The sequence below is a fragment of the Scyliorhinus torazame genome, chromosome 16 (assembly GCF_047496885.1).
Source record: "Scyliorhinus torazame isolate Kashiwa2021f chromosome 16, sScyTor2.1, whole genome shotgun sequence".
NCBI lineage: Eukaryota > Metazoa > Chordata > Chondrichthyes > Carcharhiniformes > Scyliorhinidae > Scyliorhinus > Scyliorhinus torazame.
This window is the reverse complement of record NC_092722.1, coordinates 56882241-56896234: the sequence shown is the minus strand read 5'-3', so window position 1 is coordinate 56896234 and position 13994 is coordinate 56882241. Positions and strand designations below refer to the sequence as shown.

General features: G+C 45.5%; 1 protein-coding gene across 4 annotated transcripts in view; it reads left to right on the top strand.

The window, feature by feature from the left end:
- Nucleotides 1-13994, top strand: part of kif17 (kinesin family member 17) — a 164113-nt gene that overhangs the window by 117915 nt on the left and 32204 nt on the right. For all 4 annotated transcript variants that reach the window (XM_072478507.1, XM_072478506.1, XM_072478504.1 and 1 more), the window contains exon 8: nucleotides 8902-9008. In XM_072478507.1, coding sequence (XP_072334608.1) covers nucleotides 8902-9008 — 107 coding nt within the window. The remainder of the gene's footprint in view (nucleotides 1-8901; nucleotides 9009-13994) is intronic.

Genomic DNA, 13994 nt, shown 5'->3' with positions numbered 1-13994 from the left:
ACTTCATTGCAGTATTAATATAAGCCTATTTGTAACACTAATAAAGATTATTATTATATTATTTTTAAATGACGTCTCCCCATGACTTGATGAAAATGCATCAGTACTTTAGATTGCCTCTCATAGTCTTAATATAATTTTGTTGGTTACCATGTGAGTGTTTGCTTTACTTTATTTGACCATAAGGGACATTCTAAGCGACATATCATTGGAAATTTGATCACTCAACCAATTACATAGAACATAGAAAAATACAGCACAGAACAGGCCCTTCGGCCCACGATGTTGTGCCGAACCTTTCTTGATTGTTTATTCTTCAAGGTCATGAACTCAACTTTTACTGTCTTATCTAGTCATTAGATTCTCAAGCCAATGCATCAGTTGTGAAATCTCTCAAAGACTTAATGTACTTGTGATTAATAACCACATTTCACAGCTGTGTAGAGGTGATCGGTAAGCTTTGTTCTTCATTTTTGGCATAATTTCACTTTCAGGGGCAGGATATTAGCTTTTCATTTGGTAGGATGGTGACTGTTTGGGTTTTGAAATGTAACCAGCATGATTTCCCATATTCATGTGACTATACCATGAGGCTGCCAGTGGAGGCAGACATCTTGGACAGTTGAAGAAGACAACTGTCCTTAAACATAAAATATGGTGTACAGAAGAAAACATAGATTTTTGAACCAGAAAAAAGGTGCAGGGAAGACATTAAGAACCTCAGAATATAGAAAGGTTCAAATCTGCAACAAAAAAAACTACTGAATGGAACAAAGCAATACAGGCAAAGACTCAAATGAGAGACAGCTCAGAAGGGCACACGGAAAAGTACAAATCTGCAAAAAAGCTGCGGAAATGAAAAGCACATTCAGGCTGCAAGTTTATTGCTGGCTGCAGAGAAAAGGACAAAGGAAAACCAGACATGAAAGAACAAAAGAACCGCAAACAATGGCTGCAAGAAAATTACTGTGTGAGTAAACAAATTAGAGTGAGTAAAATGGCTGCAGTAAATTTTCCATTCCCACCTCCAACAACAATTGATGGTGATACGCTGGCAGTTTTTCCACTTATAATGGCAAAACTATTGAGATTGTAAGACTTAATGAACAGTCCTAAAACAATAAGAGTAGTCACACTTTTAACACTGCTGGAAAAAGACTTTCACTAAATACCACTCTAACTCTAACAGACAAGCAAAGAAAAAGGACGACTGAGATTTTGAAAGCCATGAATCCTCATTTTAAATCCCAAGTGAATGTTGCATATGAACAAATTGGCAAAAGGAACCATGAGGAAGAATTCATAAAGTGTATTCAGGACAGTTACCTAGAACAATCTATTGTAAATCCAATCACTGATCAGGCTGTTTTGGATCTGGTAATGTGTAATGAGGCAGGTTTAATAAACAATCTCAGAGTAAAAGATCCCGTATAAGTGACCATAACATGGTGGAATCTAGCATTCTGTTTGAGAGTGAAAAGCATAGGTCAGAAACAACTGTGCTAAATTCAAATAAAGGTAATTACAAAGGAATGTAGCAAAGATTAGTAGTAAGCCAGAGGATTGGGAACATTTTTTAAAAACAACAAAATATGACCGCAAAATTATAAAGAGGGAGAAGAAAACAATAAAGGTAAACTCGCAAGGCGTATAGAAATGGACAGTAAGAGCTTTTTTAAATAGACACAAAAGAAGAGAGGACAAAGTGAACATAGGGCCCTTAGAGCACGAGACTGGGAAAATAATGGGAAACCAGGAAATGACTGAGGAGTTAAATAAATACTTTGTATCAATATTCACGGTAGAAGACACGAATAACATTCCAAACATACTGAATAGTTAAGGGCAAAAGAGAGTGAGGAAATAAATACACGGGGCGATTCTCCCAAAAAATTACTAAGGGGAGGATTCTCTGCTGCCGGGTAGCGGGTTTCCCGATCCAGCGAAGAATTGAGTGTCGGCTTTCACTTGCATCCGATTAACAGGTGGAAGCCAGATTCCTCAGGCCCCTGTGATGCTCCAGGTCTTTCAGCCGGGATTCATGCAGGTTTGGATTGGTGCAGGTATTTTCGAGCCTGGCCCTGACGCGGTGGACCTCACGGGGGCCAGTGTGTTATGGAGATGCTCCCCCCAACACAGATCCTGACCCCTGCCCAACCACTCCCCCACCACTAGAACCCCCCTCCCCACAGCAGCAGGATCCCCCATCAGCCCCCCCCCAATCAGACCTGCCCCTGGCAACCCCCCAACAGAGACCCACATTAGACGTTCCCCTCTCCCCCCACCCCATCAGAGAACCCTGCCTGAAAACTGAAGAACAATCCAAACATTCCGGGAAAAATACACTGCACTATCACTTACCCTTTCCTCTCATCTGCTGCCTCAGAAGAAAATGTTCAAAGCAGCAGCTGTTATGAATGTCACAGGCTTCCTCTTCTAATCCATTTAATACAACACATTGCATTAGCCAATGATTATAGACGGTTTTATTACTGCAACGACAGCTGTTTGTTGATTGTTGCATGGATTGTTGATCTATTATTCCCTTCACGCTCAAATGCATCTCTATTACCCTGCTTTGATGCTAACCGCAATGTTTATAAACATTCTTGCTATGAATGGCAGCTCCCCAACACTTCAAAAGCAACTAAATGCTTGGCTTCCTCGTTTTCACAGCAGAATCACAGGAGCTATCATTCGTGACAAGAGTATTTATAAATATTGTGGTTAACAATGTGATGATGTGGAGGAAGATGCCCAACTTGTTGCCAGTGGTGGGGTCCCCCCCACCTCCAAGAGAGCAATACCCCACAATGGTGCCAAACAGGCCCCCCATGTCCCCTTTCAATCCCCCCTCAATTCCCCCCCTTTAATCGCCATGAACCTCTTCAGGCCCCTCCCCTTAGCAATGCCCTATAGTAACCTGGCATCACTCCTGGCACCCTTAGTGCCACGCCAGCACCCTGGCAGTGTCAGGTTGGCACTGCCCTTGCCCTGCCCCAACCACCCGGGTGCTCCAGTGTCCCCCCACCCCGGCATGGCCATCATGTCTGGTTTCCATTCTGCACCAATGGTGAATCCAGGAAGCCGGGCTTTGAACTGGCTGAGCATATTTAAATAAGTTTAAAAACTCATTTAAATATGCGAGTCTGGTTCACGCCCGCGACTGCGTGAACCAGATCACGTTGGGCACCGGAAGCATCACGTTCTGTTAGGCACCCAACGCAAACCTCGTTTGGGGGTTCTCCCACTATTCTCTGGGAATAGCAGGAGGTGCGCCTCCTTAAATTCTGGAAAAGTCCCAGACGATTAGAAAACTGTTAACTTCTTCAAAATTGGAGTGAGACATAAATCAGGTAACCAAAGGCCAGTTAGCATAACATTTGTCATTTGGAAAATGTTAAGAGTCCATTATAAAGGGTGTAATAACAGAGCATTTTGAAAGGCATAATATAATCAAGCAGAATCAGCATGGCTTCATGCCTAACAAACGTATTAGAATTCTTTGAGGTGGTAATGAATAAGATCGACAAAGAGGAACCAGTAGATGCTTGCTTGGATTTCCAAAAAGCGTTCAATAGGTACTGCACAAAAGACTACTTAATAAGATAAGAGGCCATGATGTTGCAGGTAGCAGTATATTAGCACGGATAGAGGGTTGGCTAATTAATAGAAAACAAGAGTTGGGATAAGAGGGGCATTTTCCGGATGTCAACCTTTATTAATGGACTGCCACAGGGATCAGCGGTTGTTTACAATATACATTAATGTCTTGGACAAGGGAAGTGAATGTACATTTACCACGTCAACAAATAACACAAAGATAGATGGGAAGGCAAGTGGTGAGGATGGCACAAAGAGTCTACAGAGGGATATTGATAGGTTAGGCGAGTGGCCAAAAACTTGGCAGATGGAATATAAGATGGGAAAATGTGAAGTTATACACTTTGGTAGGATGAACAAAGGAGCTGAATATTATTTAAATGGAGAAAAACTGCAGAACTCTGCAGCTCAGAGGGATTTGGTGGTCCCCGTGCATAAATCCCAAAAAGCTAGCATGCAAGTTTAGCAGGTAATAGGGAAAGCAAATGGAATGTTAACCTTCATTTAAAAGGGAATGGACTATAAAAATAGGGAAGTCTTGCTAAACCTATACAAGGCATTAGTTAGACCACACCTGGAATACTGTGAACAGTTTTGGTCCCCTTACCTAAGGGAAAGATATACTGGCATTGGAGGCAGTCCAGAGACGAGTCACGAGATTGATCCCTGGCATGAAGGGATTTTCTTTTGATGAGAGGTTGAGTAGGTTGGAACTGTACTCTTTGGAGTTCAGAAAAATGACAGGTGACCTTATTGAGATATATAGGTTCTCAGGGGGCTTGACAGGATAGATGCTGAGAGGTTGTTTCCCCTTGTGGGAGAGCCTAGAACCTGAGGGCATGATCTCAGAGCAAGGGACACAAAGATGAGGAGGAATTTTTTCTCTCAGAGGGTAGTGAATCTGTAGAATTCTTTATCGCAGAGAGCTGGCGAGGCTGGGTCATTAGGTATGTTCAAGGCTGAGATAGACAGATTTTTAATCAGTAGAGGAATCAAGTGTTAGGGGATAAGGCAGGAAAGTGGAGTTGAGGATTATCATTACAGATGTTATGATCTTTTTGGAATGATGGTGCAGACTGGATGGGCCAAATGCCTACTTCTGCTCCTACATCTTCTGGTCTTGTGATAACGTTCTGTATTCAACACTAGAGTGAATATGAGACCTCTGAACAATACATTAGGGCAGTAACATGGCTGGCACAATCATGTGATTTTGGACAGTTAAAATATGATCTGATTAAAGATAGATTGGACTTAGATGTGAGAGACCCCTCAGTCTGGTCAAGTCTCCTGAAAGATGAGAAACTGATGCGTCAAAAGGTGTGTCAAAATGCAAAGGTTGTGAAATGTCAGCTAGAGCTTATGAACGACGGAACAGACCAGGAAATACATTATGCTGAGACATTGGTCAAGGCGAACGAGCGGAGCAAAAAGGGCAGGGTGCAAATACTGCGGATGACAGCATGCACAGGAAAAGAAGAATTGCTAGGCATGAAGAAAGCAGTGTTTTAACTGCAAGAAGCAAAATCATTTTGCACACAAAAGTGATTGGCCAGAAAAAAGAAAAACAAGCTGATACAGATGGCCACTGGACCCATATCAGCAGATGAGTCTGATTACGAACTATACACGATACAACTGATTTGTTCAATCAAGTCGATAGGAGATAAATGGTTTGTAACTGTTAAATGTATCACGTGAATAAGAAATGTCAGGTAAACACTAGTGTTCGTGCAAGATAATCATCTTCACATACCGCTGCGAAGTAGCTCAACGTGGCAATCCGAAAATGAAACCCTCAAAACTACATTTGAGGCTATATGATGGGGCAAAACCTATACCCAGAGGCCAAATTAGTCTGAGAGCTCAATGCCCTGGCAAGAAGGAAGATGTAGATTTCCAGACCATAAATGGGCCACAACAGCATTTTAGCCGAAGCAAGTTTAAAGCTTGGACTAATGAACCCTAAATATGCCAACAGAGCACGGGAAGCAAAAGACTCCAGAGTGAGGGAGATGGACGAGCCCAAAGAGAGGGAGACATTATTCAAGTGAACCACATGATAGTTACAGGCCTTGTCAGTGCAATGAAATGCACAAGCTGAATAAGTGGTCCGTTTTACCTATATGAAACTGACTGATACAGAATCCTTTTTTAAAGTTTTTTTTAATGGAATGTAGGTGTTGCTGGCGGAACCCAGCATTTGTCGCCCACCCCCTAATTGCCCTTGAACTAAGTGGCTTGCTAGATCATTTCAGGGGGCAATTAAGAGTCAACAACGTTGTTTTGATCTGGAGTCACATGTAGACCAGACCAGGTAAGGATGGCAGATTTCCTTCCCTAAAGGACATTAGTGAACCAGGTGAGTTTTAATGACAATTGACCCCTAAGTCGTAATTCAGGGTGTTGGTGAAGGCCACGGTAGGGCGCCCAGATATCAAAATGGCACCCCGATCTCATCCTGCATTTGAGTTCAGCTCGTTAGTGAAGGAAATGAGTCTAAGTGCGGCCTTGGCGGGCGTTCCTTGCTGAGGCCCAAAAATAGAAGCAGAGTCCCGTTTAATAGCGGGTATGTTCATGGCGCTGCAAGCGCCAGGAAACATCTTGTTAAACCCGTCAAAACGGGACTCTTTCTTTTCCATTAAATCACGCCCTAAATCTGGATAAATGCATACTTAAATTCTTATCCTTAAATGGCCCAAAGAACATGAAGCTAGTTGTTTTTTGAAATGCTTCACGTGCTCATCTTCCCGATGGGTATTCTAGTGTTTTATATTTCTCATGGGTGAAAATGGGAAATATTGTCTTTTATTTTGGGAAAATAGGAAAATAAGAGCTGTTAAAAGTTCTTTGGCTGCCGAAACACTGTCCCTTGAGGAAGCAGTGGATATGGCATTATCTTTGTCAGATATTTTAAGTTAGATTCTGTACAATGGATGGAGTAAAGATTGTAGACCCATTGAATGTCTTTAGGATAATTGTTCCTTGTGGAATTGTGTGCACACTATGAAAAGTGAGTGAGAGAAGGTTATGAATTGAACTTGCTGGCTTGATGCAATGTTGGAGATAAAGGAAATCTCTAAAACTAAAAGGGTGGATGCAAGTCATCAACTGTCACACTGTTTTACAAAAATAAATGTTGGTATGAATAAATTGTTACAGGCCTTGAAGGAGGGTGTCTCGGAATGTAATGCTATGTATAGGATACAAAGGTCTTTGATTTACTTTGTTTTGAAAGTTTGATTCTAATATATAAACTCTCATTTTTATTTAAAGATAGAGAGGATAATTTGCTAACTGTATATCAATTCTATACAAATGTTGGCAATTCATTTGTGCCTTATAAAGATGTGCTGATGGAAACCCTGCTTGTTGGATGAGGAGGTGCATATTTGTAATGTGCATCTAAATAAATGCATATAGAAGTGCGTAAAGATTGGCTCCAGTTCTATCTTTCACCAAGTGGCTTTCTGGATTGTGACAGCTGCTGCTCCACTTGAGATCCTCCAAGACCATTGGGAAATAGACCCAGTAGATTGCAGGGTTATCAATCTCAGTACCATATTAAACTGTGTGTTTAGCTACAGAGCCGATTGGAATGCAATTAGATCAAACGGGCATTTTATAGTTGGAATTTTACATCCTTTGGGAGCAGGTTATCATGTAGAGAAGTGTAAAATCGGGTGCCATGCCATTGGTGCCATTACTGACACCTACCCACCCTCCCCGCCTGCTGTTTTACCCATTTTGAGGGAGGTGCAGATTGAAGCCCTTAAGTGGCCAATTAATGGCCGCTAAAGAGCCTCCTCCTGCCACTGTAGGATTTTACCTGCAGTGGGTGGAGGTGAGCACAAAGTGTACGGCCTCCACCTTTCACAACTTGGCTGGTGGTGGGTGAGGGGGAGGGGTGCGTACCTCCTTTATGGGCCCTGTGCCCATCAGACACCCCTCTGGCAAAGTCTTTCCATCCCCATTTCCCTCCCTTTCCCTGCCATATCCACTCCAGCCCTTTGACCCTCTCACAGCCTGACCTCGGCAAAACTGTGCCCTCTCTTCAGTTACATCCAGCTCCATCAAACGATCACCATTTCCAGTGGTGTTGCTGGGAACTAGGCAGCTGTTGATCATTTGATTTGCCGGCAGCTCTGAGATGGGCTTCCTCTCCAGATGGGAGTGGAAGGCCTGGTTCAAATCAATTAATGGCTCTTAAATGACCATGGGAGGCACTGGCCAAACCCACCCTGATTTCTTTGCTGGGGAGCAGGGACTTTATAACAACCCTAGTATGCCAAGGCTACAAAGCTATATGCCAGGTTTCATAGATTTCATTGAATTACAGTGCAGAAGGAGGCCATTCAGCCCATCGAGTCTGCACCGGTTCTTGGAAAGAGCACCCTACCCAACCCCACATCTCCACCCTATCCCCATAACCCAGTGACCCCACCCAGCACTAAGGGCAATTTTGGACACTAAGGGCAATATAGCATGGCCAATCCGCCTAACCTGCACATCTTTGGACTGTGGGAGGAAACCGGAGCACCCGGAGGAAACCCACACACACACGGGGAGTACGTGCACACTCCGCACAGACAGTGACCCAAGCCAGAAATCGAACCTGGGATCCTGGAGATGTGAAGCAATTGTGCTAGCCTCTATGCTACTGTGCTGCCCTGTTCTGGACAATGGGATTAGAATATTTAGGTCGTTGTTTTTGATCGGCACAGACACGATGGGCTGTAAATTTCTATGGCTCTATGACCCTGGCCCCAGCATAAAACCCAGCCGTGTTCCAAAAAGAACTGGCACCTGCAAGGAATACATTTCCTATGATGCACTCATTGTTAGAAGTGTTAAAGAGTTAATTTATTTTTTATATTAAACTAACCGTTTAATTGAAAACACTGGAACATACTGTTGGGAAATATTAAGAGTAAGCAATCCAATTAACCTTCTGGGTTGAAAAAGGTTTAGTGCCATAGAAATGAAGCTCCAACTTTAAAAAATAATAATCTAGGGTGTGGATAACCTGGGATAGCAGTACTTTGGTATGCTCAAAGGTTTGCATTTGACCAGGAGAATGTAGTGGGGTTGTTATTGAGTCCGGGCATACATTGGAGCTATGTGCTTTTAAAGGTTCAGACAGTTTCTCTGGTTAAGGTCTGAAGATATAGTGGTCCGAAACAAAAGAGAGGCTTCTCTTTGTTTTTTTGATGGTGAATTGAAATGTCATTCATTCTCTTTTAAGGTAACAACACAAGAGTGTGATACCAATAAACACATGTATCTCTGTCTCCACAGATGCACCTGAATTTGGAGAAAGAGCCTGTGCCCAGGAGGTAACTCAAATATTTAGTGTTGGACTAGCGGATGTGAGTGAAATAGAACAGAAGCTAGATATTGCCACGGTAAATACTCTGAAATACTGCCATTCAATATGTGTACACATTTCATTGGGTTTCTTTTCTAGTTCTATGTTTTAAGATAAAATTCAGGCTAAACATTAGTATATTGACAACCAGTTTAAATTGTGGCAAGGTCGTAATATAATTGGGCATTTCCGATCACTAATGCTTAAAATAAATTGTATTTACACATCTTAATTGATTCTGACCCAACCATTGGGTTATATATATGATATGTACTTTATTTTAAAAATTTTAAGTGTTTGGTCGTGTCCTGATTGAAGCCTTTGGAACAATGGGATTTTTTAGATCAATGATAGGTTAAAATAAAGAATCATAAAATCATTACAAGGACGGCAGTGATTAGCACTGCTGCCTCACGGAGCCGAGGACCCGGGTTCAATCCCGGCTCCGGGTCACTGTCCGTGCGGGGTTTGCACATTCTCCCTGTGTCCATGTGGGTCTCACCCCCACAACCCAAAAATGTGAAGGATAGGTGGATTGGCCCTTAATTGGAAAAAAATGAATTGGGTACTTTAAATTTCTTTTAAAAATGAAACAAAATCATTACAGCACAGAAGGATGCCATTTGGTCATCATCCTGTACTGGTTCTCTGCAAAACATTTTAACTAGAAGTTGTCCCTTGTCCTTCTTTCCCTTCAAGTGCTCATCCAATCTTCTTTTAAAGGTAACAAATGCATTTTCCTCCACCTCCCTTTCAGACTGCTGTGTATCCACTCAACTTTGTCAAATAGCTTTTTTCCTCGTGTCTCCTTTGGTTCCTTGCCAAACAATTTAAATCTGTGTTCTCTGGTTCTTGGCTATTCTGCCAAGAAACAGATTCTCTCTATCAAATCTCTACTCGGCCTTCTCTAAGGAGAATGCTAGTTTCCCCAACCTATCTGGTAACTAAAGTTCCTTATTCCTCGAATTATTCCTCTGGATATTTTCAGTACCCTTTCTTTTGTTGCCTTGAAGAAAACTCTTTAATCTACTGACTAGTCCAATGCGCCTAGTAGTCTAAGATTGTGCAGTGAAATCAAAATTAATAGAAGAAATAGGCATAAAATGATTCCCAATGACAAAAATAGTGCACCTATAGATGAGGTATAGAAGCTTAGTTTTACATAGTGGACTATGGCACAGGTTGAAGGATTGTAATGAAGAAAGGCTAGCAATATAGTAAGTATTTTAATAATGTAACACTGGGAAGTGATAATGCTACATGTACGATGAAGTTTCTTGTGCAGAGTCAGTATAAATAATCAACTATTGATCATTTCTGAAACTCCACATATAAGATCGATAATGGATAACTGAGAATAGAACTTTCCGTTACAGTGTGGTGGTGTAGAGCCATGGTGGAACAACATGCTTTGCCATAGAATGTTAGATGAATTTGTGTCAGGGATTCCTCACATGGTGATCACCCAAACTCAGCCCAAGTACAGGTGGAAAACTATCAAGAGTGAGGGAAGATTGGCAAGAGCAAGTAAAGCTGGGTTTCTCTCAAAACTATCAACATCAAGTGGGAGGAAGAGCTGGGAGGGGAATTGGAAGTCGGGTTACGGGAGAACGCCCTGAGGAGAGTCAGTGCATCCTTGTTGTGTGCCAGGCTTAGCCTGATCCAGTTCAAAGTGGTCCACAGGCTCATATGACTGTGGCTTGGATGAATAGGTTTTTTGAGGAGGTGGAGGACAGGTGTGGGCGGTGTGGGGGAAGTCCTGCGAACCATGTATATATGGTTTGGGGGCGTCCGAGGCTGAGGGGATTTTGGCAGGGATTTTCAGATCTCATGTTAGTGGTCCTGGAAGGGAGGGTGTTTCCGAGTTTAGAGGTGGCAATATTCGGAGTGTCGGAAGATCTGGGAGCCCAGGGGGGAAGAGAGGCCAATGTTTTGGTCTTTGCCTCCCTGGTGGCCCGGAGACGGATTTTGCTGGGATGGAGGGACTCGGAGCCTCCATTGATTTGGGTCAATGACATGGCAGGGTTTATTTATTTTTTTCTTTAATGTATTTTATTACAAACATGTATCAAAACAGGTTACAGGGAACAAAAACCCCAGGAAATATGCTTCCCAACAATCATACAGTCTGTACAGATTTTTCCCCTTTTTCAGCCCCCCCGCGACGAACAGCCCCTCAAACACAGTCACAAACATCCCCCACCTTTCCACAAACCCCCTGAAGAGCACCTTAACTCATACTTTATCTTCTCTAATCGCAGGAAGTCATACAGGTCACCCAACCAAGCCGCTACCCCCGGTGGCGATGCCGACCACCACTCCAGGAACATCCTTCTCACCCTCGGAGTCCCTCGCACCCACACAAACCCCATTATACTCCTGTTAACCCGCCTGAAAAAAGCCTTCGGGATAAACATGGGGAGGCACTGGAACAGGAACAAAAACCTTGGGAGCACCGTCATTTTGATTGACTGCACCCTACCCGCTAGGGACAGCGGCAACGTGTCCCAACTCTTGAACTCCTCCTCCATTTGCTCCACCAGCCTTGTAAAGTTAAGCCTATGATGCAGGGCCCCCCAGCTCCTGGCCACCTGGACACCCAAATATCTGAAACTCCTCTCCGCCATTTTTAGTGGGAGCTTGCCAATCCTCCTCTCCTGGTCCCCTAGCTGAACTACGAACAGCTCGCTCTTCCCCATATTGAGCTTGTACCCCGAAAAGTCCCCGAATTCCCTAAGCATCCTCACTACCTCTGGCATTCCTCCCACCGGGTCCGCCACATACAGCAGCAGGTCGTCCGCATTAAGCGACACCCTATGCTCCTCCCCACCCCGCACCAACCCCCTCCAGTTCCTCGACTCTCTCAGTGCCATAGCCAGGGGTTCAATCGCCAGTGCGAAGAGCAGGGGGGACAGGGGACACCCCTGTCTCGTCCCTCGGTGCAACCGAAAGTACTCGGACCTCCTCCTATTTGTGGCCACACTCGCCATCGGGACCTCATACAACAGCCTAACCCACCTGACAAACCCCTCCCCAAACCCAAACCTCTTCAGCACCTCCCACAGGTACCCCCACGCTACCCTATTGCAGGCTTTCTCAGCGTCCATCGCTACCACTATCTCCGCCTCCCCCTCCCTCGCCGGCATCATGATAACGTTCAAAAGCCTCTGCACATTCGCGTTCAACTGTCTCCCCTTCACAAACCCTGTCTGGTCTTCATGGATGATCTGCGGCACACAATCCTCAATCCTCGTGGCTAAGACCTTCACCAGCACCTTGGCATCTACATTTAGCAAGGAAATTGGTCTGTAAGACCCACATTGCAGGGGATCCTTGTCCCGCTTCAGGATCAAGGAGATCAGTGCCCGGGACATCGTCGGGGTAAAGCCCCCCCCCTCCTTTGCCTCATTGAAGGTCCTAACTAACAGCGGGCCCAACAGGTCCATATATTTTTTATAGAACTCGACCGGGAAACCGTCCGGCCCCGGTGCTTTCCCCGCCTGCATGCTTCCTATCCCTTTGATCAGCTCCTCCAGCCCAATCGGGGCCCCCAGTCCCGCCACCAGTCCCTCTTCCACCTTTGGAAACCTCAATTGGTCCAGGAAACGGCCCATCCCTCCCTCCTCCCATGGGGGCTCGGATCGGTACAATTCCTCGTAGAAGTCCCTGAAGACCCCATTGATGCCAACCCCACTCCTCACCACGCTCCCTCCCCTGTCCTTAACTCCCCCGATCTCCCTAGCTGCGTCCCGCTTCCGAAGCTGATGCGCCAGCATCCAGCTTGCCTTTTCCCCATACTCGTAGACCGCCCCCTGGGCCTTCCTCCACTGCACCTCCGCCTTCCTGGTGGTCACCAGGTCGAATTCGGCCTGGAGGCTGCGCCTCTTCCTCAACAATCCTTTCTTAGGTTCTTCCGCATACCTCCTGTCTACCCTCACCATCTCCCCCACCAGCCTCTCCCTCTCCCCCCGCTCTCTCCGCTCCTTGTGGGCCCTGATGGAGATCAGCTCTCCCCTCACCACCGCCTTCAGTGCCTCCCATACCATCCCCACTCGGACCTCCCCGCTGTCGTTAGTCTCCAAGTACCTCTCTATACTTCCTCGGACCCGCTCGCTCACCTCCTCGTCCGCCAACAGCCCCACCTCCAAGCGCCACAGCGGGCGCTGGTCCCTCTCCTCCCCATCTCCAAGTCCACCCAATGTGGGGCGTGGTCCGAAATGGCTATTGCCGAATACTCGGTATCCTCTACTCTCGCTAACAGCGCCCTACTCAAAATGAAAAAGTCGATTCGAGAATAAGCCTTATGGACATGTGAGAAGAATGAAAACTCCCTAGCCCCCGGCCTTGCAAATCTCCAAGGGTCCACCCCTCCCATTTGGTCCATAAATTCCCTCAACACTCTAGCCGCCGCCGGCTTCCTACCCGTCCTAGACCTGGAGCGATCCAGTGCAGGATCCAACACCGTGTTAAAGTCTCCCCCCATTATCAGGCCCCCCACTTCCAAGTCTGGGATCCGACCCAACATACGCCGCATAAAACCCGCATCGTTCCAGTTCGGAGCATACACATTGACCAGTACCACCCTCTCCCCCTGCAACTTACCACTTACCATTATGTACCTACCGCCATTATCTGCCACAATGCTCGACGCTTCGAATAACACCTTCTTTCCCACCAAGATCGCCACCCCTCGATTTTTGGCACCTAGCCCCGAGCGAAACACCTGACCTACCCACCCTTTCCTCAGTCTTACTTGGTCTGCCACCTTCAGGTGTGTCTCCTGGAGCATAACCACATCCGCCTTGAGCCCCTTCAGATGCGCGAACACACGGGCCCGCTTAACCGGCCCATTCAGTCCCCTTACATTCCACGTTATCAGCCGGATCAGGGGGTACCCGGGGGTACCCGCCCCCCTCCCCCTCCGACTAGCCATGACCCCTCCTCGGCCAGCCACGCTCCTGCACCCCACACCCGGCCCGTTCCCCACAGCGGCATACCCCCGTCTCAACCCACCCCACTCGCT